This window comes from Pongo abelii, chromosome X, assembly GCF_028885655.2.
Source record: "Pongo abelii isolate AG06213 chromosome X, NHGRI_mPonAbe1-v2.0_pri, whole genome shotgun sequence".
NCBI classification, from domain to species: domain Eukaryota; kingdom Metazoa; phylum Chordata; class Mammalia; order Primates; family Hominidae; genus Pongo; species Pongo abelii.
The window spans coordinates 18,881,180-18,907,358 of record NC_072008.2 but is presented as its reverse complement, the minus strand read 5'-3'; the positions used below and the strand labels follow the sequence as shown (position 1 = coordinate 18,907,358).

Sequence of the window (26,179 nt, the reverse complement as noted above, 5' to 3'; positions counted from 1 at the left end):
TTGGAAAAAGGCTGGATGTGGTGGCTCATGCCTGTAATCCCAGCTACTTGGGAGGCTGAGGCAGGAGAATCGCTTGAACCTGGGAGGCAGAGGTTGCAGTGAGCCGAGATCACGCCATTGCACTCCAGCCTGGGCAACAAGAGCAAAACTCCATCACAAAAAAAAAATAAATAAATAAAATAAAAAATTGGAAAAAAAGTGAACTGCACCCAACATAAGCAGATAAAAGGAAATAATAAAGAACAGAGCAGTAAGAAATGAAATAGAGAATGGAAAGATAATAAAGAAAAATCAACAAACCTAAAAATTGGTTCTTTGAAAAGATCAACTAAATTGTCAAACCTTTAGAATGTCCAAGAAAAAAAAGAAAAAAGACTCAAATTTCTAAAATCAAGAGTGAGAGGGGACATCACTACTGACCTTACAAAAGTAAGAAAGATTATAAAGAAATACTAAGAACAATTGTAGACCAACAAATTAGATAACATAGATGAAAAGGACAAATTGCTAGAATGACACAAACGATCAAAACTGACTAGGAAGAAATTAAAAAACTGAACATGCCTGTAACAAGTAAAAAGACTAACTAATCAAATGATTCACAAAGACAAGCCCAGAGCCAGATGGCTTCACTGGTGAATTCTATGAAACATTTAAGGAAGAATTAATACCAGTCACTCACAAACTCTTCCAAAAAGAAGAGGTGGGAATACTGCCCACTTAGATGCTAGTATTACCTTGATACAAAAACCAGATAAATATCACAAGAAAACTACAGACCAGTATCTCTTATGAATATAGATAAAAAATCCTAAACAAAATACTCGCAAATGGCATCCAGAAACATATAAAAAGGATTATACACCATGGGTAAGTGGGATTTATTCTAGGAATGCAAGCTTTGTCTAATAGCCGAAATCAACCAATGTAATATCCCATATTAACACAGGACAAATAAACAATGGGGAAAGGACTCCCTAGTCAATAAATGACACTGGGATAACTGGCTATTCATATGCAGAAGAATGAAACTGGACCTCTACCTATCACCATATGCAAAAATTAACTCAAGATGGATTAGACTTATTAATAAATGTAAGACCTCAAACTATAAAAATCATAGAAGAAAACCTAGGAAATACCCTTCTGGACATCAGCCTTAGCAAATAATTTATGACTAAGTCCTCAAAAGCAATTGTAACAAAAACAAACATTGACAAATGAGAACTAATTAAACTAAAGAACTTCTGCACAGCAAAAGAAAATATCAACAGAGTAAGCAGGCAACCTAAAGATTGGGAGGAAGTCTTCACAAACTATGCAACAAAGGTCTAATATCCAGAATTTATAAGGAACTTAAAACTATTCAACAAGCAGAAAACAAATAGCCCCATTAAAAAGGGGGCAAAGGATATGAACAAACACTTCTCAAAACAAGACATATAAGCAGCCAACCAACATGAAAAAATGCTCAACATCACTGAACATTAGAGAAATGCAAATCAAAACCACAATGAGATACCATCTCACACCAGTCAGAATGGCTATTATTCAGAAGTCAAAAAATAATAAATATTGGCAAGGCTGCAGAGAAAAGGGAATGCTTATACACCGTTGGTGTAAATGCAAACTAATTCAGTCACTGTAGAAAGCCGTTTGGAGATTTCTCAAAGAGCTAAAAATGGAACTCCCATTTGGACCCACCAATCCCATTACTAGGTATATACCCAAAGGAAAATAAATCATTGTACCAAAAACACATGCACTTGTATGTTCATCATAGAACTATTCCCAATAGCAAAAACACGGAATCAACCTAGGTGTCCATCAATGGAGGATTGGATAACGAAAATGCAATACATATATACCATGAAATACTACACAGCCATAAAAAAACCAAAATCATTTCCTTTGCAGCAACATGGATGCAGCTGGAAGCCATTATCCTAAGTGAATCAACATAGGAACAGAAAACCAAATACCATATGTTCTCACTTTTAAGTGGGAGCTCAACATTGGGTACACATGGACATAAAGATGGGAAAAACAGACACTGGGAACTACTAGAGGGAGAGGCAGAGAGGAGGGCAAGGGCCGAACAACTAAGTATTGGGTATTATGCTCATTACCTGGGTGATGAAATCACTCATACATCAAACCCCAACATCACACAATATACCCATGTAACAAATCTGCACATGTACTCCTTGAATCGAAAATAAAAGTTGGAATTTTAAAAAATCACAAAAATCACATGATCATCTCAATGCATGCAGAAAAATTTATATGATGAAATTCAATACTCTTTCATGATAAAAACACTAACCAAACTAGGCATAGAAAGGAACTTCTTCCACTTGATGAGAGGCATCTACAAAAATACACAGCTAACATCATACTTAATTATCGAAGAGTGAATGCATTCCTTTAAGATCAGAAATAAGACAAGTATATCTGCCCTCACCAGTTTTATCCAACACTGTACTGGAGGTTTTAGCCAGGATGATTATACAAGAAAAATAAAACCAGGATGATTATACAAGAAAAATAAATACAAGGGATCCAGATTGGAAAAGAAGTAAAATGATCTAGGATATAGAAAATCTCAAGGACTCTACTAGAAAAAGATTAAAACTAACAAACAAGTTAATCAAGATTGTACAAGATCAATATCCAAAAATCAATTGTGTGTTTTTTTTTTTTTTTTTTTTTTGAGACGGAGTCTTGCTCTGTGGCCCAGGCTGGAGTGCAGTGGCGTGATCTCGGCTCACTGCAACCTCCGCCTCCCGGGTTCAAGCCATTCTTCTGCCTCAGCCTCCCCAGTAGCTGGGACTACAGGCATGTGCCACCACACCCAGATAATTTTTGTATTTTTAGTAGAGACAGGGTTTCACCACATTGGCCAGGCTGGTCTTGATCTCCTGACCTCGTGATCCACCCGCTTCAGCCTCTCAAAATGCTAGGATTACAGGCATGAGCCACCGCGCCCAGCCAATCAATTGTATTTCTATACACTAGAAATCAAGAATCTAAAAATATAATTAAGAAAACAGGCCAGGTGCGGTGGCTCACATCTGTAATCCCAGCACTTTGGGAAGCCAAGACTGGAGGATCACTTGAGCCCAGGAGTTCGAGACCCAGCCTAGGCAACATAGTGCGACCTGTCTCTACAGAAAATTGAAAACATTAGCCGGGTGTGGTGGTGCACGCTAATTTTGATGTAAGGCCCAGGAATTTGAGGGTACAGTGAGCTATGATCACATCACTGCACTCCAGCCTGGGTGACTGAGTGAGACCCTGTCTCCAAAAAAAGAGAAAAGGAAAGAAAAGAAAAACAATTCCATTTACTATAGCAGCAAAAGGAATAAAATATTTAGAAATGAATTTAGCAAAATAAGTCCTAGACTTGTACACTGAAAAGTTCAAAATATTATTGGAGGAAATTAAAGAAGATTTAAATAGAACAATATTTCACGTTCATAGATTGGACAACTTAATATTGTTAAAATGATAATAGCCTTCAAATTGATCTACAGACTCAACATAATCCCTATCAAATTCTCAGCTGTTATTTTTGCAAATTGACAAGCTGATTCTGAAATTTACATGAAAATGCAAGGGACCCAAAATAGCCAAAACAATCTTTAAAAAGAAGTGCAAAGTTCAACTCACATTTACCAGTTTTAAAACTGTAGTAAGTTTGTAAAGTTACAATAATTAGGACAGTGTGGTACTAGCATTAGGATAGACATAGACATAGACAAATAGAATACAATTTAAAGGCCAGAAACAAACCCTTACATTATGGTCAACTGATTTTTGACAAGAGTGCCAAGAAGGAAAGAACAGTCTTTGAGTCATGGCTCTGGGACAACTGGATATCCACATGTAAAAGAATAAAGCTGAACCCTTCCTTCACACCATACACAAAAATTAACTCAAAATGGATCAGAAACCTAAATGTAGGAGCTAAACCTATAAAATTCTTAGAAGAGAACATAGGAATGAATCCTTATGACTCTGAGTTAGGCAATGCCTTCTTGGATACAACACCAAAAAAGCACATCAATTGGATTTCATCAAAATGAAAAATGTTTGCACTACAAATAATACCACAGAGAAAGGGATAAGACATCCCACAGAATGGGAGAGAATGTTTGCAAATCAAATATTGAACAAGTGGCCAGTCATGGTGGCTCACACCTGTAATCCCAGCACTTTGGGAAGCTGAAGCAGGTGGATCTCTTGAGCCCAGGAGTTCAAGATCAGCCCGGGCAACATGGTGAAATCCTGTCTCATCAAAAATACAAAAATTAGCCAAGTGTGCTGGCTTGTGCCTGTAGCCCCAGCTACTTCAGAGGCTGAGGCAGGAGGATCAATTTAGCCCCGCAGGCCAAGGCTGCAATGAGCCATGATTGCCTTTGCCTGGGCAACAAAGTGAGACCCTGTCTCAAAAAATATATATATATACTGAATAAGTGATGTGTATATAGAATAAAGAACTCTTGCAATGCAAAAATAAAGAGTGATAATTAAAAATGGAAAATGAACCTGAAATATAATATTTCTAAAGAAGATGTACAAATGTCCAATAAGCACATGGAAAGATGCTCAACATCATTAATCATTAGGGAAATACAACGCAACACTACAATGAGATTCTACCTCACACCAAAAGAGAACAATAACAAAAAAGAGAGATCAAGTTGGGCGTGGTGGCTCACACCTGTAATCCCAGCACTTTGGGAGGCCGAGGCGGGCAAATCACCTGAGGTCAGGAGTTCGAGACCAGCCTGGCCAACATGGAGAAACCCCGTCTCTACTAAACATACACAAATTAGCTGGGCATGGTGGCGCATGCCTGTAGTCCCAGCTACTCGGGAGACTGAGGCAGGAGAGTCACTTTAACCCAGGAGGTGGAGGTTGCAGTGAGCCAAGACTGTGCCACTGCACTCCAGCCTAGGGCAACAAGAGTGAAACTCTGTCTCAAAAAAAAATAAAAATAAAAAGAGATCATAACAAGAGTTGACAATGATGTAGAAAACTTGGAATCCTCACACACTGATGGTGGAAATGGTAAACTGGTTAGCCTCTTGGGAAAAAAGTTTGCGAGTTCCTCAAAATGTTAAACATAGAGTTACCATATAACCCAGCAATTCCATTACTAAGTATTTACTCAAGAGAAATGAAACACGTACACACAAAAACTTGCCCATGAATGTTCGTAACACCATTGTTTATAATAGCCAACAAGTGGAAACACCCTAAATATCTATCAACTCATGAACGGATAAACAAAATGTGGCCTATCCATACAATGGAATATTATTCACCCATAAGAAGGCAACATGAATGATCTCAAAAACATTGTGCTGAGTGAAAGAAGCCAGCCACAAAAGACCACATATTGTGTGATCTCATTTATATGAAATGCCCAGAATAGGCAAATCCATAGAGACAGAAAATAGATTAGTGGTTGCCTAGGGCTGTGATGGGAGGAGGTGACTGAGAAATGACTGCTCAGTGGGTATGAGTTTTCTTTTTAGGATGGCAAAAATGTTCAAAAGTTAGATAATGGTGATAGTTGCAAAACTCTGTAAACGTACTGTCATTGAATTGTAAATGGGTAAACTTTGTGGTATGTAAATTACATCTCAATGTAGCTGTTAAATTTGAGAATTTGTGTGTGTGTGTGTGTGTGTGCAGAGAGAGACAGAGAAAGAGAAATTTTCTAAACAAAGGTAAAAATCCAAAAATTATAATGAAATTATAAATAAATATGGTATGTTGTTTTTCAGATTGTCCAATGTTATAACCCTTTTGAAGTAGCTATTAAAATTTTAAACATATAAATTCCATAAATTCCACATTGTAAAATCTTACATTAAAAAAGCCACTAAAACTTATGGATATATGTCTACACACACACACACACACACACACACACACACACACAGGATTTTTTCCAGCTTTATTGACATAAAACTATAACATATTTATAACTGGCAAATAAAATTGTATATATTTAAGGTATATAATGTGATGATTTGATATACCTGTATCTCCAGATATCCTCCACCTCTCAGCCCCTGGCAACCACCATACTACTCTCTGTTTCTATGAGTTCAGCTTTTTTAGATTCCACATATAAGTGATGTCATACAGTATTTGTCTGACTTATTTCACTTAGCAAAATGCCCTCCAGGTTTATCCATGTTGTCATAATGTCAGGATTTCTTTTTTATGTTGGAATAATATTCCATTGTGCATGTATAATCAGCCCTCTGTATGCATGGGTTTCCCTTCAGTGGATTTTTTTTTTTTTTTGAGACAGGGTCTCACTTTACTGCCCAACCTGGAGTGCAGTGGTGCAATCTTGGCCCACTGCAGCCTTGACCTCCCAGGCTCAAGTGATTCTCCTGCCTCAGCCTCCAGAGTAGCTGGGATTACAGGTATGCGCCATCACCTCCAGCTAATTTTTGTATTTTATGTAGAGATGGGGTTTCACCATGTTGCCCAGCTAGTCACGAACTCCTGAGCTCAAATGATCCTCCCGCCTCGGCCTCCCAAAGTGCTGGGACTACAAGCGTGAGCCACTGCGCTTGGCTGAATTTATTTTTTTTAAAACAGATGGTTGTGCCTGTACTTAACATGTACAGACTTTTTCTTGTCATTATTCCCTAAACAATACAGTATAACAACTATTGACATAGTATTTACAGTGCATTCGGTATTATAAGTAATTTAGAGATGACTTAAAGTATATGGAAGGATGTGCATAGGTTTTATGCAAATACCATGCTATTTTATATAAGGGACTTGAGCATCCAGGGATTTGGGTATCCGAGAGGGCTCCTGGAACCAATTCCCTGCAAATATCAAGGAATTACTAGATAGATAGACAGATAGATAGATAGATAGATAGATAGATAGATATAATGTGATATATCTCTCTATATATAATATATAAATCCACACACGTATATCAGTCACATTTTCTTTTTCTGTCTTGATAGACACTTGGGTTGTTACCATATCTTGACTATTGGGAATAATGCCACACTGAGCATGGGAATGCAAATATCTCTTCAAGATACTGATTTCATTTCCTTTGGATATATACCCAGTAGTGGGATTGCTGGATCATATGGTACTTCTATTTTTAATGTTATGAGGAACTTCTACGCTGTTTTCTATAATGGCTGTACTAATCCATATTCCTATCAACAGAGTACAAGCGTTCCCTTTTCTACACACCCTGGTCAACACTTACGTTTTGTCTTTTTGATAACAGCCATTCTAACCGGTGAGAGATGGTATCTATCTCATTGTGGTTGTGCTTTGCATTTCCCTGATAATTAGTGACATCGAGCATCTTTTCGTATACCTGTTGGCCATTTGTATGTCTTTGGGAAAATGTCTATTCAGATCCTTTGCCTATTTTTTAAATTGGATTACTTGTTTTTTTTTTTTTTTTTTTTTTTTTTTGCTGTTGAGTCGTATGAGTTCCTTATATATAGGAATGCTAGTTATAGCATTGTTTTTAAATGCAGAATCCTGGAACCAATCTGGATGTCTATCAGTTGGATAAGATTTAGTTGCTCCATAACTGTTATGGTACATGTATACTACAGAATAATATGTATGTACTAAAAAGAATGAGTTAGGTCTATCTTTACTAACTTGGGGTGATGTTCACGATAAAATTTTTAGGGGAAAAATTCAGTTGCAGAATACAGTGTGCAGTGTGATTCTATCTTTCTTAAAAAAATATACGTACGGCCGGGCGTGGTGGCTCACTACTGTAATCCCAGCACTTTGGGAGGCTGAGGCGGGCGGATCACAAGGTCAAGAGATCGAGACCATCCTAGCCAACATGGTGAAACCCCATCTCTACTAAAAAAACAAAAATTAGCTGGGTGTGGTGGCATGCACCTGTAGTCCCAGCTACTTGGGAGGCTGAGGCAGGAGAATTGCTTGAACCCAAGAGGCAGAGGTTGCAGTGAGCTGAGATCACGCCACTGCACTCCAGCCTGGCAACAGAGCAAGACTCCATCTCAAAAAAAAAAAAAAGGTATGTACAGGCTGGGCGTGGTGGCTCACACCTGTAATCTCAGCACTTTGGGAGGCCGAGGCAGGCAAATCACCTGAGGTCAGGAGTTCAATACCAGCTTGGCCAACAAGGTGAAACCCCGTCTCTACTAAAAATACAAAAATTAGCCCAGCGTGGTGGGCCATGCTCGTAGTCCCAGCTACTCGGGAGGCTGAGACAGGAGAATCACTTGAACCCAGGAGGTGGAGGTTGCAGCGAGCCAAGATCGTGTCACCGCACTCCAGCCTGGGCAACAGAGCAAGACTCTTTCTTTAAAAAAAAAAAAAAGTATGTACATTGTTTATCGTCTTTCTCTTCACACTGAGGTATGTGTTTGATGAGGGGACTTCAGCCTATCTTGTATTATATATGCCTAGAACAGTATCTGACACATGGTAGGTATTCAAAGGTTTTTTTTAATTCAATGACTGAATAAATGCTTGTCTATTTTTGTAAGAGCAAGAAGATGGTGGAAGGGGCCATTCTAAACTGCTAGTTTTAGTTACCTCTGGGGAAAAGGATAATTGAGAAGGGAGAGAAGTTGTTAACATTTTCTTTATTCTTCGCTTTTTTTCAGTTGTTAACAACAAACATGTTAGTTCTATAATGTAAAAAATCTTAGACCGGGCGCAGTGGCTCACGCCTGTAATCCCAGTACTTTGGGAGGTCAAGGCAGGCAGATCACATGAGGTCAGGAGTTCAAGACCAGCCTGGCCAACATGGTGAAACCCTGTCTCTACCAAAAATACAAAATATTAGCCAGGTGTTGTGGCGGGCCCTTGTAATCTCAGCTACTCGGGAGGCTGAGGCAGGAGAACAGCTTGAACCTGGGAGGCAGAGGTTGCAGGGAGCTGAGATCGCACCACTGCACTCCAGCCTGGGCCACAGAGCGAGACTCCATCTCAAAAAAACAAAAAACAAACAAAAACAAACAAACAAACAAAAACTTAAAAAGATAATGTTAAAGGGAGAAAAGGAGTATAAGCTACAAATGCCATCACATGGAGAGACACACTCAACTATTTGTCACATACACTTCTGGATAGAGAAGAGAAAGGGGCAAGACCAGATAGGGCTGTTTGTGGGTCAGAGAAGGTTGTAGGTTGGGGGACTGAGTGGGTGTGGGGATCTTCTTTTCTTTACATTCAGTTATGTTTCTGAGGGCTGACTGCTTTATCCATCTAAAAAGATGTATGAATTTAAAATTGCTCCTTTTGGTTTCAAATATGGGTGCATTCACCACTTGGTGTCTGGAACTATTTCCATTTTGTTGATACTAATGAGTAAGCTATAAATGACTCTCTTCACTCACGTGGCTGCTCTTAGTCACGTGGGACTGGTTCTAATGGGTCCGTGATACCAGTGCTCAGCACTCTCGGTATAGTATACACACCTTTGGCGAAGAGGCTGAAAGCACGTTGCTTTAGTTACTTGGTACTGGAAAAATCGAGGAGTTGTACCAGAACATAGTTTGATGTAAGCTCCTCGATTGCTGCCTTCTTCATAATAATTAGAAGCAGAAAATATAGTCACAACCTGGTTAAAGAAAAAGAGGGTCAGGTTCACGTAAAATTAGTTCTCAAAAGGTCATTCAATAAGGTCAGAAATAGCTCAATTCTTAAAAAGCAAAAATCAAAGAAAGTTCATAAACCCTGTAAATCATCAAAGTCTGATGTGATTTCTATGACTGCATCGGAGGAAAACAAGGCTACTACCCAGTGTCCCCAGGAGCACTAACTCCTGGCCACTCAGTCAATGTCCTCAGCGCATGGCCCTGCAATCCCGGGTACAATTTTAGTGCTAAATCTCAGAATCCTCTTTAATGTTTGATTTTGCAAATTCTTTTTCCAAGGGGATAAATCCCCTATTTTCTTGCCTTGTAATAGTTGAGCATTCAGAACAAAATTTGTCTGGTACTTCAGTTTTTTTCTTCTGCTTGGAGCTGAGTGATTTAGAGGGTTCAGGGCCCCAGAAAGTCAGTGCTTTAAGGGCAGAGGTGCAGTGGCTAGAATAAGGGACCAAGACCACTGTCTTGTGAAGGAACTAGCCTTGGGCTGTGGTAGAATATGGGAGGACAATTTTTTTTTTTTTTTTAAAGATGGAGTCTCGCTCTCTCACCATGCTGGAATGCAATGGCACGATCTCAACTCACTGCAACCTCCACCTCCTGGGTTCCAGGAATTCTCCTGCCTCAGCCTCCTGAGTAGCTGGTACTACAGGTGTGTGCCACCACGCCCAGCTAATTTTTGTATTTTTAGTAGAGACAGGGTTTCACCATGTTGGCCAGGATGGTCTCTATCTCTTGACCTCATGATCCACCTGCCTTGGCCTCCCAAAGTGCTGGGATTACAGGCATGAGCCACCGTGCCCGGTCAGGAGGACAATATTTGTGGGTGACAGGGAACCTGGCTTAGGCCCCGTTCTGTCGTGATGAGCATGTCACTTCAGACAAGCCACTGATGTTTTCTATCTATTTTTCTATCTATTTTCTTACTACAAAGAAACCCTAAACAATACTTGCCTTACTCATCTTGCAATGTTAGTATGAGCTGAAAATGAATTAATAAAGGTCAGAAAAACAAAGTGCTGACACAGAGGGAAATGCCACACAACTTGGTATCCATTTTCATTTATTGCCGTTCACTATAGAAAAAGGTGCATTCCAGGCCAGGCGCGGTGGCTAATGCCTATAATCCCAGGACTTTGGGAGGCTGAGGCAGGTGGATCACCTGAGGTCAGGAGTTTGAGACCAGCCTGGCCATCATGAAACCTTGTCTCTACTAAAAGTTCAAAAATTAGCTGGACGTAGTGGCGTGCGCCTGTAATCCCAGCTTCTCGGGAGCATGAGGCAAGAGAATCGCTTGAACTCGGGAGGCTAAGGTCGCAGTGAGCCAAGATCTCACCACTGCACTCCAGCCTGGACAACAGAGCGAGACTCTGTCTCAAAAAAAGAAAAAAGAAAAAAAAAGGAAGAAAACGGTGCATCCCAGAACAAGCTGGGACAAGAAACCAGCTCCTCAGTCCTCACCTCTTTTAGCCTTTGATCAGACACCACTGAAGGAACACAACACACTCCGTTTTGCTGGCTACAGCTAAACTGACTACAGTGAGCAACTTGCTGGAGGTCACCTACTCAGGAAGCTGAAGGGAAGTGTGTTTTGTGTTTTGGGCGCTGCACAGGGAACATGTAAAAAGTACAAGAGCAAACTGGATTCACTGCTGCCTTTTATGCGCTCTGTGAGGAAAAGGACATTCTCAACCCTACTGTATGGGACAGTTGCCTTACAAGCAGTAAAGAACCCAGCCTTTCTGTGTGTCTACTTAGTGCCATGTATCAGAATTTCTGTTTCTGGGGCCGGGCGCGGTGGCTCACGACTGTAATCCCAGCACTTTGGGAGGCCGAGGCAGGTGGATCACCTGAGGTCAGGAGTTTGAGACCAGTCTGGCCAACATGGTGAAACCCTGTCTCTACTAAAAATACAAAAATTAGCTGGGTGTGGTGGCGCACACCTGTAATCCCAGCTACTTGGGTGGCTGAGGCACGAGAATCACTTGAACCCGGGAGGCGGAGGTTGCAGTCAGCTGAGATCACACCACTGCACTCCAACCTGGGTGACACAGCGAGACTCCGTCTCAAAAAAAAAAAAAAAAAAAATTCTGTTTCTGGGATTAGGGAAGATCAGGGAAATAAACCAAATATCTTTTAGGATAAGGGACAGTGAGGCCCCTTCAAACAACCTAGATGAAGCTCGCCTTCTCTGGTTTCTGTTTGGTACTAGAGAAGACATCTTCTCATGGGCTTCTAGGCCAGACATACTCCGTGAAGAAAAGACTGTGCTTAGGGGAAGGATGTTTATGGGAATGTCACCAACAATTTTAGCTTACCTTCCCATCATGACAGATTTCATAACCTTCGGGCTTACATTCATGAGATCTGATGAGCATCTTCAACTGGTATTTATTAAGAATCTTGGAAGTAACATCTGGTCCAAAATAGCAGCCCCCTCCTCGGCCCGTATTTGGAAAACAGCCATTTTTGCCTCTGGGATCACTCCACAGAATATCAATAATCTTGGAACAACAACACCAGATTTCGCTGTAACTTACAAGTGAGAGTATATCTTTCTAGATTCCAACTTATTTGTCAGAAATATTAACCCAAGGTATCCCAAAGACTACTTCTCATTCTTCCTTGAAAATTGTTTCAGGCCTGGCGTGGTGGCTTATGCCTGTGATCCCAGCACTTTGGGTGGCTGAGGTGGGAGGACTGCTTGAGGCCAGGAGTTCAAGCCCAGCCTGGGCAACATGGTGAGATCTCATCTCTACAAAAAATACAAAAATTAGCCAGGCATGGTGGTGCATGCCTATAGTCTCAGCTACTAGGGAGGCTGAGATGGGAGGATCACTTGAGCCTGGGAAGTTGAGGCTGCAGTGAGCCATGATCACTCCACTGAACTCCAGCCTGGGTGACAGACGGAGACCCTGTCTCAAAAAAAATTGTTGGGAGCAGGCCCCCTAAAATCTGGCCATAAACTGGCCCCAAAACTAGCCATAAACAAAATCTCTGCAGCACTGTGACATGTTCATGATGGCCGTAACGCCCACGCTGGAAGGTTGTGGGTTTACAGGAATGAGGGCAAGGAACACCTGGCCTGCCCAGGGCGGAAAACCGCTTAAAGGCATTCTTAAGCCACAAACAATAGCATGAGTGATCTGTGCCTTAAGGACATGCTCCTGCTGCAGTTAACTAGCCCAACCTATTCCTTTAATTTGGCCCATCCCTTCGTTTCCCATAAGGGATACTTTTAGTTAATTTAATATCTATAGAAACAATGCTAATGACTGGTTTGCTGTTAATAAATACGTGGGTAAATCTCTGTTCGGGGCTCTCAGCTCTGAAGGCTGTGAGACCCCTGATTTCCCACCTCACACCTCTATATTTCTGTGTGTGTGTCTTTAATTCCTCTAGCGCCGCTGGGTTAGGGTCTCCCCTACCAAGCTGGTCTCGGCAAAAAATAAAAAGAAAAAAGAACATTGTTTCATATTCATCTCCTCCATGAATAACCAACACAGCAATAACAATAACCAAGAATCAGCCCTTGTCATTTTTTTTGTTTTTTTTGACTTTAAAAATTCCATCACAATTGTTTGACAACTGTTGAATCTACAAGGTTCTTTTCAACTTCACTGTCACATTCAGGGAAGAAATTAGCTCCCCACAATGCCCACACATTACGTGTGTCTTAATATGTTCAAAGACATAAAATAGGTCTTCTGCTGTGGCTCTGGGCCAGGTTTTTGTCCTGTTGAGCACATAGCCTGAGGAAGCCCTTGCTGTTTCCCAACACAAATGTGGAAACCTGTTTATCTGAGGGCGTCTCCTAAAGCATCTCCTTCACTTTTCCCCCCTCGATGGTAAGCACATTCTCAGTTTCTGCAATACATTTAGTAAATGACTGGTTTCCATAATGTGTTCTAAATCCACAAGTGTTGTATTATTATAACATTTCCTTTGGGGTGCAGGAGAGGCAAATGCAGGTTACATGATGTCCAGGACTAAACATCCCAATTTTTAAAATCATTTTTCTGCCAGGCACAGTGGCTCATGCCTGTAATCCCAGCACTTTGGGAGGCTGAGTCAGGAGGATTGCTTGGGTCCAGGAGTTCAAGAGCAGCCTGGGTAAACATGGCAAAACCCCATCTCTACAAAAAATTAAAAAATAAAAATTAGCCAGGTGTGGTGGTGCAGGAATGTGTTCCCAGCTACTTGGGAGGCTGAAGTGAGAGGATTCCGGAGCCCAGGAGGTTGAGGCTGCAGTGAGCCATGTTCATGCCACTGCACTGTAGCCTCGGCAACAGAGCAAGATACCATCTCAAAATAAAACAAAATAATATTTTTCATAAAGATTGGAGGCTCCCTCTTTGTGGCTCTCATCTATCTGTAATGTTTCTTTTCTTTTTTTTTTTTTTTTTTTTTGTGATGGAGTCTCGCTCTGTCACCCAGGCTGGAGTACAGTGGCATGATCTCGGCTCACTGCAACCTCCGCCTCCTGGGTTCAGGTGGTTCTCCTGCCTCAGCCTCCTGAGTAGCTGGGATTACAAGGGCCCGCCACAACACCTGGCTAATTTTTGGTATTTTTGGTAGAGACAGGGTTTTACCATGTTGGCCAGGCTGGTCTCGAACCCCTGACCTCAGGTGATCCACCCACCTCGGCCTCCCAAAGTGTTGGGATTACAGGTGTGAGCCACTGCGCCCGGCCTGTAATGTTTCTTTATTGAAACTTCTATAACAGCTGAAAGCAGTGAGAAAAACTCTCTCTGCCATTAAAGCTATACAACCTTGAAAATCCTCCCTGGGTCTCACTTTTGAGATCTTTAGAATCAGGCATTTGGACCAGTTGACCTGTAAAGTATCTCAGATTCTAACAGACTGATTCTAACAGTCTATATTTTCCACATGTTTCTTTTGAGTGCATGAAAAAGCAGGCATGTGAAGTTGGGCAGTTATTCTAGTGGGTCCAAATCAGGTCTGGAGAAGAGGACCAGGAATTGCTAAACATGATTGTACACCCATTTATAGGTTTGGTATGGAAGAGGAGCTAGAAATAAGTGAGGAAAAAGTGAGGTGAAAAGAGCAGAACTGGCAGGAGAGCTACCCTGGAATAAGTACCTGGTCAGAACTAGAGAAGAGAAACCCTGTACCAGGCCCACATCAGATACCTGCAGAGTTTTTGATGATTGAAGTGACAGTTAAAACCACCCAAAGAAGAGTCAGCCCAGAGGGCTCCTTTCTCCCCACTGAATTCCAACATCAGCACAACCCTACTCTATGAATAAATATAATAGAACCCCTTTACTTTGCTGGTGTTTATGACAAAAATAACACTTGCATTTTCAACTGAGTCAAATCTGGCTCTTACACCATGACGTCATGTTTAGGGACATAATTCGACCTGTAATAAAATGATGGAGGAAAGATGGAAATCAAGGAGTTGCGCTTTGTTAGGAGGGGATTAAGCTTTCAATTTCTACATGGGATGCAAATCATTTATAGCCAAAATTACCCCTGGGAAACCTCTTAAGTTACCCTTAACATATATAGTTGCCCCTCAGTATCCAAGGTGGATTGGTTCCAGGACCACTTCCTACATCCAGGATACTAAAATCTGTGGATGCTCAAGTCCCTCGTATAAAATGGCGTAGTATTTGCATATAACCCACACCCATCTTCCTGTCTACAAATGGTCTCTGACTTACGATTTTCAACTTCACAATGGTGTATAAGCAACAAGCATTCAATAAGCTCCTTGACATGATGGAATTAAGTCCAGATAAACCCATCATAAATCAAAGAGTACCTGTACTATAAATCATCTCTAGATTACTTATAATACCTAATACAATGTAAGTGCTATGTAAATAGTTGTTATGCCATATTTTAAAATTTATATTATATTGTATTGTTATATACATATATTTTTTCCAAATATTTTCAATCTGTTATTGGTCAAGTCCACAATGCAGAACCTGTGCATACGGAGGGTTGACTGTACATGATTGTATGCATACAACTCTATATAATAATATGGATATGTGAATGTTTTATATATATTATATAAATATGGATATTTTATATATGTGATAAAGTATATGAAAATAAAATTTTCCAGTATTTTTCTCCTTTTTTGCCATATGCAATAATTGAAATTTACATAAACTCAATGCACATATGATGGAACTCTGTTGAACTAGAATAAGCACTGGCCAACGAGTTAGCACTTCAAGTAATTACCTAAGTCACCTTGGGCAAATCACTTAACATATTCAGGCCCTAGTCATCATCAAAGGAATGAGGAAGATATATCTAACACTCATTTTTCTTTGAATCTAAGTCATAAGGGGTAACAGTTTTTAAGAACTGAGCTTGTCCTTCAGAATCCATTCCCTGAGTTCTGCATTTCTTTTTTCTGTCTAGAAATCATTTACTTGACTAGGTTTACCCAGATCATAGTGGTAACGTAAGATTAATTCCAGAACTCACAAAAAAATTGCATAAAAGCCCCTTTGTTGGTGAAACAAATTCCTCAGTAGAAACCATCTCTTTCATCTCCACACATTATCCTCTGAAATGCAGGAGCTTTGGGGTGATCACTGCATGAAAGACTAATTAATTCTTTACAACATTCTTTCCTGAAAAATTTCAAACAAAAAAATGGGAACGTTTTACTGAATTACAGCTTTTATATGACCTGGTCAACAAAAATCTATTTGTGTGTCAGCCTTTTGAATCTCCTCAATCTAAAATAAATCCTTCAAGAAGCACCTTGCGCATGTCTGCAGCTCTAAGTAATCCAGGCTCCAAAAGTGTGCTTCGAGGGAGAGTTAATAGCTCTGAAAGGTATATCTAAATGCGTCTCTTCTAAAACATTAATACTATAGATTCACTATTCTTTCATATTTTCCCTTAGTTATACATCCTCCCTTCCAGCTTTTGACCATGTCATTTTTAATTAATTAATTAATTTATTTTTTGAGACAGAGTTTTGCTCTCGTCACCCAGGCTGGAGTGCAATGGCGTGATCTCAGCTCACTGCAACCCCCGCCTCCCAGGTTCAAGCAATTCTGCCTCAGTCTCCCGAGTAGCTGGGATTACAGGCGCGTGCCACCACGCCCGGCTAATTTTTGTATTTTTAGTAGAGACAGGGTTTCACCACGATGGTCAGGCTGGTCTGGAACTCCTGACCTTGTGATCTGCCTGCCTCGGCCTCCCAAAGTGAGCCGCCACACCCGGCCTAGACCATGTCATTTTAAAAGCTATGCTCAGGCCGGACACGGTGGCTCACCCCTGTAATTCCAGCACTTTGGGAGGCCGAGGTGGGTGGATCATGAACGAGGTCAGGAGTTCGAGACTAGCATGGCCAACATGGTGAAACCCTGCCTCTACTAAAAATACAAAAATTAGCCAGGCGTGGTGGCAGACGCCTGTAATCCCAGCTACTTTGAGGCTGATGCAGGAGAATTGCTTCACCCTGGGAGGCAGAGGCTGCAATGAGCCGAGATCGCACCATTGCACTCCAGCCTGGGCGACAGAGCAAGACTCCATCTCAAAAAAAAAAAAAAAAAAAAAAAGCCATGCTCAGCCCAAACCTTCCAGCCAGGTACCTAGATTTCTTTAAATGCCTTCCTCCTGCTCCCTGTCCACCCTTTAGGCGTCATTGAATAAGGGCTGACTAACGTAGGTCACGTCCTTCCTGAGAATGCCTGTCACTCTCATCTATCCCTTCAGAAAAAGAGCGTGGACACTCAAGTCAACCTCAGGATCAAATCCTACTCTATCATTCCTGACCAGCCAAGAGACCTCAATGAAGTCATTTCCCTCTTGGGAGCCTCCTCAGTGCTGCTGACTACGTTATTTAAAATTGCAATTTTGGCCAGGCGCCGTGGCTCATGCTTGTAATCCCAGCACTTTCTGAGGCAGAGGAAGAAGGATCGCTTGAGCCCAGGAGTTCAAGACCAGTCTGGGCAATATAGTGAGACATCGTCGCTATAAAAAATAAAAAAATGAGGTGAGAGAATCACTTGAGCCCAGGTGGTCAGGGTTGCAATGAGCCGTAATTGCACTAGTGCACTCCCACCTGGACTACAGGAGTGAGACCCTGTCTCAAAAGAAAAAAAAAAAAATTGCAATTTTGTCCCCAAGTCCAGTTTTCCTGTTCTCCTTAACTCTGCTCTAGTTTTTATTTTTCCCATAGAACTTATCACTTAAGGCTGGGCGCAGTGGCTCACACTTGTAATCCCAGCACTTTGGGAGGCCGAGGCAGGCGGATCATGAGGTCGAGACCATCCTGGCTAACATGGTGAAACCCCGTCTCTACTAAAAATACAAAAAAATTATCCAGGCGTGGTGGCAGGCGCCTGTAGTCCCAGCTACTTAGGAGGCTGAGGCAGGAGAATGGTGTGAGCCCAGGAGGCGGAGCTTGCAGTGAGCCGAGATTGCACCACTGCACTCCAGCCTGGGTGACAGAGCGGGACTCCGTCTAAAAATAATAATAATAAAAAAGAACGTATCACTTAAGATATCATATCATTTACTCCTTATTGTATTGTTTATCATCTAACTCCTCCCCCTAAAATGTAAGCTCTGCAAGGTAACGGATCTTTATTTGGTCATTGACATTTCCCAGAAGTCTAGAACAGTGTCTGACACATAGTAGGTGCTCAATAAATACCTGTTAAATGAATGAATAAAGAGAGGGGAGTCATTCAGGCTATAAATAATTAAAATTATTTTTGAAAGCTTTCTGGCCTCTGTCTCTTTGTAAGTCTGTTTTAAAGAGTATCATATTCATCTCTGTATAGTGACTTAACTCTGATTAAATATATCCCCACATCTCAGTGAACATAAGGGAAAATTTAAACTATAGCACTCTGCCAAGAATTATGAATTTCCATGACTACAAGACAAAATAAAGAGTATATGATCTTTATACAAAATAGCTCATAGATATTAAGAAATAAAGTAATTGTGAGCTCTGTTTTTATCTAGAAATTTCGGCTCTAGCATAACTTATATGTGTGTTTATCCACTATGTACCAGGAACTGAGGAAAGAAAATTAGGGGCACAACTAAAATGATCAAACATCAGAAATGAGGTTCTGGCCCATTTTACCCAATGTCAGCTCCGATCATGTGTGTGGGGTCTGCAAGATGCCGTATCTCTATTGTTTGGGGAGCGGGAGGCTCTGTTATGGAATAATGAATAATGAGCCCCAGTCTCCTCCCTCCCACTTCTTAAGGCTCTAACTCATCTAGGCTTCCAGAGGCCACAATTTTCTTTGCGTGCAGCTCCAATTTCTTTAACATTATCTTCTTTATTCACCATAATCCTAGAAGAGCTTGTTCTAACCTTCAGTCTTTGGGATTTGGATGTCAAGGTTTAAGGAGGCATCCTTTCCTACTTGCTATGAGACGCCTCTCATGCTTACTTGATTTTTAAATATTTTGGACTCACAGCCAATGATTAATTCCATTTCTCCCTCAGTCTCTCTCCCCACTTCTCTCTCTCCTCATTGATTAGGGTGTATTTTACACCAGAAATCACATTTTAGTCAACATTTTCAGCAATCAAGGTATAAGGGTCCCAAATCAAGAAATAGAGGTTTCTTTAACAATTACCGAAGGGAAGTAAGAAATTCAACACTGTTTGGTAATTGTTTAACTATGTTTCCCAGCTACAGACGTAACCAACATCATGTGGGCACGTGTCTATGTGTACTTGTGACATTGCAAATGCATGTATGTGTGTTTATATCTGAAAACGAAAGCTACTTATTATGGTTATGATTCTATCTACAGGAAGAACACTTTTATCATTAAGCATTAGTCCATTTCCAATAATTTTATTTCATTTCTTTCAGAACAGGAAACCTGAAGAAAAGTCTACAAAAGACCTTTCTAAGAGGTCATAACATTCCCATCTAAGAAACTGAAAAACAGAGTTCTGGGGCCGGGCACAGTGGCTCATGCCTGTAATCCCAGCACTTTGGGATGCCAAGGCAGGTGGATCATCTGAAGTCAGGAGTTTGAGACCAGCCTGACCAATATGGTGAAACTCAGTCTCTACTAAAAATACAAAAATTAGCTGGGCGTGGTGGCACGTGCCTGTAATCCCAGCTACTCCGGAGGCTGAGACAGGAGAATTGCTTAAACCCAGGAGGCGGAGGTTGCAATGAGTTGAGACTGCGCCACTGCACTCCAGCCTGGGTGACAGAGTGAGACTCCATCTCAAAAAAAAGAAACCAACCAACCAACCAAACAAAACCCAGTGTCCTGTAACATCTTTTCCTACAGTGAGAGACATGGTATGACCTAGCAGTCAAAAATAAGAAGTGTAGAGTGCAACAAATTTGGAATCAAAACCAGACCCATCATTTAGCAAATTAGTCAACTTATGTGAGCTTCAGTGTCCTCTTTCGGGAAATAGGAATAATATTATCTACGTCGTCAGGTTGCTTTAAGGATTTAATGAGATAATACACACAGCTGTTGTTCTTAAGCACTCATCCCTGCCATATGGGGTAAAAACTGACAAGAAAGCAGTTAAAATGTAGGACTGGAAATTTAGAAAAACGCTAAATTTCACCAAGACAAATGAGCAAGAGTACTCAGGAATGATCAATACATTCTTGTTGAATGGATGAATGAATGAGAGGAATATTTATAGATCTTACTCCATGCCAGAAGCTGCCAGAGACTCCAGACAGGCAGCTCTGGATATGCACGCTGTCACAAAGATGAGTACATGGCTTATTGCCTTTACATCCATGTTTATAGACATACTCAGTACAGTTCTCAAAATGACAACATAATGACAGGAATGGCAGTGTTAGGGGCTTGGCAGACCCTCTCCCCAGTGAAACAACCATTTAACTTGTGAACACCTTTTTCTTTAAGACAGGGTCCCGCTCTGTCACCCAGGCTGGAGTGCAGTGGCACGATCTCAGCTCACTACAGCCTCCGCCTCCCAGGTTCAAGCCATGCTCCTGCTTCAGCCTCCCGAGTAGCTGGGACTACAGGCATGCATCACCACGCCCAGCTAATTTTTGTACTTTTTATAGAGATGGGGTTTCGCCAAGTTGCCAAGGCTGGTCTCCAACTCCTGGGCTCAAGCAATCCGCCCACCTCAGCCTCCCAAAGTGCTGGGATTACAGCCTCCCAAAGTGCTGGGATTCCACCACGCCCAGCGGAAAATCACTTAAAAAAAAAAATTAAAATAGTTAAAGCCACTGGAAATTGTCCTAATGGCATACAGCATATGGAGAAACATTTAAGAAAACTTACTAAATTTTGATACCAACAGAGAGAGTCTGTGGCATTTGAGCCATGATCTACTCTAACCCCCTTCACTGATCAGCATGAAGGATGCTCTACTTCAAGTGGATGCATCCAAGACGGGGCTCCTTCTTCCCCCAGCTCCCAGTAGAGGGCTATGTTTTTGCCCCAGAAGGAGCAAGCTGATGGGCATCCCTCATTCCCCCCAGCTCTGCATTACAGAAGCTGGATTCCAGGCAAGCACAGCAGAGAGGACTGGGGTTCACTTCCCCCACTCACTGGGCAGAAGCCCTATCCTAGGCATGGCAGCCTGCAGGTGCTAGACCCCAACTGCCCCCATGCTTGCTCAATCATAAGGAGGAGGTGCTATGCCAGGAAGGGCAAGCCAAGAAGACCAGGGGCTATCATCCCTGCCTACTACCCCACTTGTGGAATGGGGCTGTCACTGGAGGAGAAGCGGGTCACTGTCCCTACTCCCAGCTGCAGTGCGATGGCACAGTGGTTTGGCCCAGGGGGTGAGGCAGGTCAATAACAGAGCACTGCCACTCTTCCTAAGGGGACTGGCCTTATTTGGCACAGAGTGTAAGGAAGTTCATGCCTAAAGGCACTGTTGAAAACAATGGAGATGTTGGGGAATAAGCACTTACGAGGAGGATGGTAGTGCCGAGATACTAGTAGTAACAGCACCCCAGCTAGAAGAAATTTAACAGACTGAATTGGGGAAAGAGACAGACAAGAAAAGAGCCTTTGTGGAGGCTGGAGTAAGACTCAAACATGGTTAAAGCCCTGCCCCTGCAAAGGGGTCCAACTTTAATCGGATCAGAATGTAGAGCACTCTGTGGGCCAGGGCATTGTTAAAAACAATAGAGCAATCGGCTAGCAATTAGTGAAGGCTAACAGCTGGGACTGCTTCAAATAGAGGCAGATGGGTCCGAAGCTTAAAGGAGAGATGAGGGAAAGAGACAGTCAAAGAGAGCCCAATTAAATCCACACCAGCCCTGGTGGTCGGAGAAACTGTACGCATGCCCAAGGCAGCACTCTGTGAAGAGTGACATCAGAGGCTGCACACTGAAGGGGAATAGACTTCACTCAACTAGTCCAGACAAGTCACTCAACAAATAGACAAAAAAGCAAATAACAACAAGCCCCAGAGGGGCATGGGAATAACTATCTAGGGTTACTATAATGTAAGATTACAGGACATGCAAAGAAAAAAGTATGACTCATACACGGGCGGGGGGCGGGAGGGGCAGAGCGGGGAAGCAGGCAATAAAAACTGCTTTTGAAGGGACTAGACGTCGACTTAGCAGACAAAGATTTCAAAGCAACTATTATAAATATGTTCAAAGAGACATATATAAAACACTCCACCCAATAAGAGTGAAATATATAGTCTTCTAAAGTGCACATGGAGCATTCTCCAGGATAAACCATATGCTAGGCCACAAAAAAAGCCTCAACAAATTTTAAAAGGATTTACCAAAAAAAGAAAAAAAGTTTTAAAGGAATTTAAATCAGGCAAAGCATGTGTTCGCTGACCACAATCAAATTAAATTTTAAATCAATAAACAAAAGAAATATGGGGAATTCATAAATATGTAGAAATTAAACAACACACTACCAAATAACAGATAAGTTAAAGAAATCACAAGGATATTTAGACAATACTATTGAAAACAAAAGCACAACACAGCAAAACTATTTTTTTTTAAGTCAGCAGCAATTGTTCAATAACATAGCAAACTCAAGGGATGGAGCTAAAGCAGTACTTAAAGGGAAATTTGTATCTTTATTAAAAAATAAAAAAGATCTCAAGTCAATGATATCACCTTCTAAGGAAACGGAAAAAAGAAAAGCAAGCTAAACCTAAAACAAGCAGAAGGAAGGAAATGATACAGATTATGAGGCAGGAAAATAAGGTCTGGAGGCAGGGAACATAAGACCAGTTCACACTTCAGCTATGACAGGAAATATCCTCTCCATTGGGCTTATGCTGTAAATGACTTTGTAACTTTACTTCAAACTCTGCATTTACATAGGGTGTACCCCAAGTAACCAATGGAATCCTCTAGGGGGTATTGAAACTCCCAAAAATTCTATAACAGGGCCTTTCAGCCCCTATGCTCGGGCCACTCCCACACTGTGGAGTGTATTTTCATTGCAGTAAAACCCTTCATTCCTTCCTTGCTTTGTTTGTGCGTTTTGTCCAATTCATTGTTCAAGACGCCAAGAACCTGGATACCCTCCACTGTTAACAATTAGTGCAGAAATAAATGAAATAGAGAATAGACAACAATAGAGAAAAATCAATAAAACTAAAAGTTGGTTCTTCAAAAAGATCAATAACATTGACAAACCTTAGTGAGACTGACCAAGAAAAAAAAGGGACTATTACTACCAAACTTTCAGGAGAAAAAAAAATAAAGAAGTACTACAAACAACTTTAGGTCAACAAATTAGATATATTAGATGAAATGAATTTCATGAAATAAATTTGTTTCAGGAAATGAAACAAATTCCAAGAAAGACACAACTACCAAGACACAAACTACTCAAGAAGAAACAAAAAACTTGAATACAACTATAGCAAGGAAAAATATTGAAATTAGTAATTTTAAAACTTCCTGCAAAGAAAAGCCCAGGCCCAGATGGCTTCACTGATGGATTCTATCAAACATTTGAAGAATTAAAATCAATCCTTCACAGACTCTTCTAAAACACAGAAGAGGAGACAATACTTTCTAATTCCTCTTATGAGGCCAAACTTATACCAAAACCAGACAAAGATATCACAACAAAAGAAAACCATAGACCAATAGCTCTTATGAATATGCAAAAATCCTCAAAAAATACTACCAAATGGAAGCCAGCAACATAGAAGGTGGATTATACATCATGACCGAGTGGGATTTATCCCAGGAATGTCAGGTTGGTTTAACATCTCTGAAATCAATCAATATAATATACTGTACTAATAGAATAAAGGGAAAGAACACATCATTTCAATGTATTCAGAAAAAGCATTTGACAAAATCCAACACTCTTTCACAATAAAAACACTCAATAAACTAAGCATAGAAAGAAACTTCCTCAATGTAATAAAAGGCCACTACAAACAAATACACAGCTAACATCATACTTGATGAAAGACTGAATGCTTTCCCCGGTATCACGAACAACACAAAGATATCTATTCTCTTCACTTTTATTCAACAGTGTACTGGAGGTTCTAGACAAGGCAATTAAGCAAAAAGAAAAAAAGGAAAAGAAAAGGCAGACAGATTGGAAAGGAAGAAGTAAAATTATTCACAGATAACATAATCTTGTATGTGGAAAATCTCAAGAAATCCACTAAAAACCATTAGAACTAATAATTTTATCAAAGTTCACAACACAATGTCAGTATATAAAAGTCAGTTGTATTTCTATACACTAGCAATGAACAATCCAAAATGTAATTAAGAAAACAATTCTATTTACAATAGCATCAAAAACACCTAGGAATAAATTTAACAAAACAAGAGCAAGACGTGTATACTGGAAGGTAAAAAACATTGTTGAAATTAAAGATCTAAATAAATGGAAAGACATCTCAAGACAGCCATAGTACCCAAATTGACCTACAGATTCAAGGCAACCCTACCAATATCCCAGCTGCTTTTTGGTAGATATTGACAAATCAATCCTAAAATTCATATGGAAATTCAAGGGACCCAGAATAGCCAAAACAGTCTGGAAAAAGAAGAACACAGTTGGAGAACTCACACTTCCCAATGTTAAAACTTCCCACAAAGCTACAGTAATCAAAATTGTACGGTATTGACATAAGGATAAACATAGAGATTGTGAAATATAATTAAGAGTCTAGAAATAAACCCTTTTATTATGGTTAACTGATTTTTTGATAAGGGCGTCAAGAAAATTTAATAAGGAAAGTATAGTCTTTTTAAGAAATGGTGCTGGTGGCCGGGCACAGTGGCTCACGCCTGTAATCCCAGCATTTTGGGAGGCCGAGGCAGGCAGATCACCTAAGGTCAGGAGTTTGAGACCAGCCTGGCCAACATGGTGAAACCTCATCTCTACTAAAAATACAAAAATTAGCCAGGCGTGGTAATGCATGCCTGTAATCCAAGCTACTACTCAAGAGGCAAAGGTTGCAGTGAGCTGAGATCGTGCCACTGCACTCCAGCCCGGGTAACAGAGCGAGACTCTGTCTCAAAAAAAAGAAAAAAAGAAAAAAAGGAAGAAATAGTGCTGGGATAACTAAATATCCACATAAAACAGAAAGAATTTGGAATCTCACCTCCCACCACACACAAAAATTAACTCAAAATGGATCAGACACCTAAATTTAAGAGCTAAATGTATAAAACTCTTAGAAGAAAACAAAGTAATAGATCTTTATGACTTTGGGTTAGGCAATAGCTTAGATACACCACCAAAAACATGAGCAAACGAAGAGAAAAAATTTGTCATTTTGACTGGGCGTCATCAAAATTAAAAACTGCTGTACTGCAAAGGACACCATCAAGAAAGGGGAAAAGACAACCCACAGAATGGGAGATGGTATTTGCAAATAATATACCTGATAAAGGATTTGTATGTAAAATATATTTGAAAAACCTCCTACAATGCAATAATAAAAAGATAAATAACTCAGTTTTTAAGATGGGCAAAGGATCTGAATAGACAATTCTCCAGAGAAGATCTACAAATACCCAATGAACACATGAAAAGATGCTTGACATCATTAGTCATTAGGGAAATGCAAATCAAAACCACAATGAGATTCCATCTCACGCCCTCTGGGATGGCTATAATCAAAATGATAGACAATAACAAGTGTTAGAGAGGATGTGGACAAATTGGAATGTTCATCCATTGCTAGCGGAAATGTAAAATGGTGCAGCCACTTGGGAAAACAATTTGGGACTTTCTTAAAATGTTAAACTTTATTTAGAATTAGTTTATGACTCAGCAGTTCCACTCCTAGGTACACACTTAAGAGAAATAAAAACATACATGCACAGAAAAACTTGTATGTGATGGTTCATAGAAGGATTATTCATAGTAGCCAAAAAGTGGAAACAACCCAAATGTCCATCAACTTATGAATGAATAAATACAATGTGTATATCCATATAATGGAATATTATTCAGCAACAAATAGATGTTCAGTACTGATACATGCTACAACATGGATGAGCCTCCAGAACATTGTGCTGAGTGAAAGAAGCCAGACACAAAACATCACA

At 40.6% G+C, this 26,179-nt stretch overlaps 1 protein-coding gene across 12 annotated transcripts in view; it reads right to left on the bottom strand.

Moving 5' to 3' along the window:
* The window catches only part of PPEF1 (protein phosphatase with EF-hand domain 1), a 150,930-nt gene that overhangs the window by 11,824 nt on the left and 112,927 nt on the right, over positions 1-26,179 (bottom strand). For 11 of the 12 annotated variants that reach the window (XR_010138967.1, XM_054544376.2, XM_063721188.1 and 8 more), the window contains 2 exons: positions 11,978-12,163; positions 9,486-9,628 (listed from right to left, as the gene is read on the bottom strand). Coding sequence is in view for 11 of the 12 variants with exons in the window: in XM_054544376.2 (XP_054400351.1) it covers positions 9,486-9,628; positions 11,978-12,163 (329 nt within the window). In the remaining variant the exon portion in view is untranslated. The remainder of the gene's footprint in view (positions 1-9,485; positions 9,629-11,977; positions 12,164-26,179) is intronic. The other variant, XM_063721187.1, reaches the window with a different exon arrangement.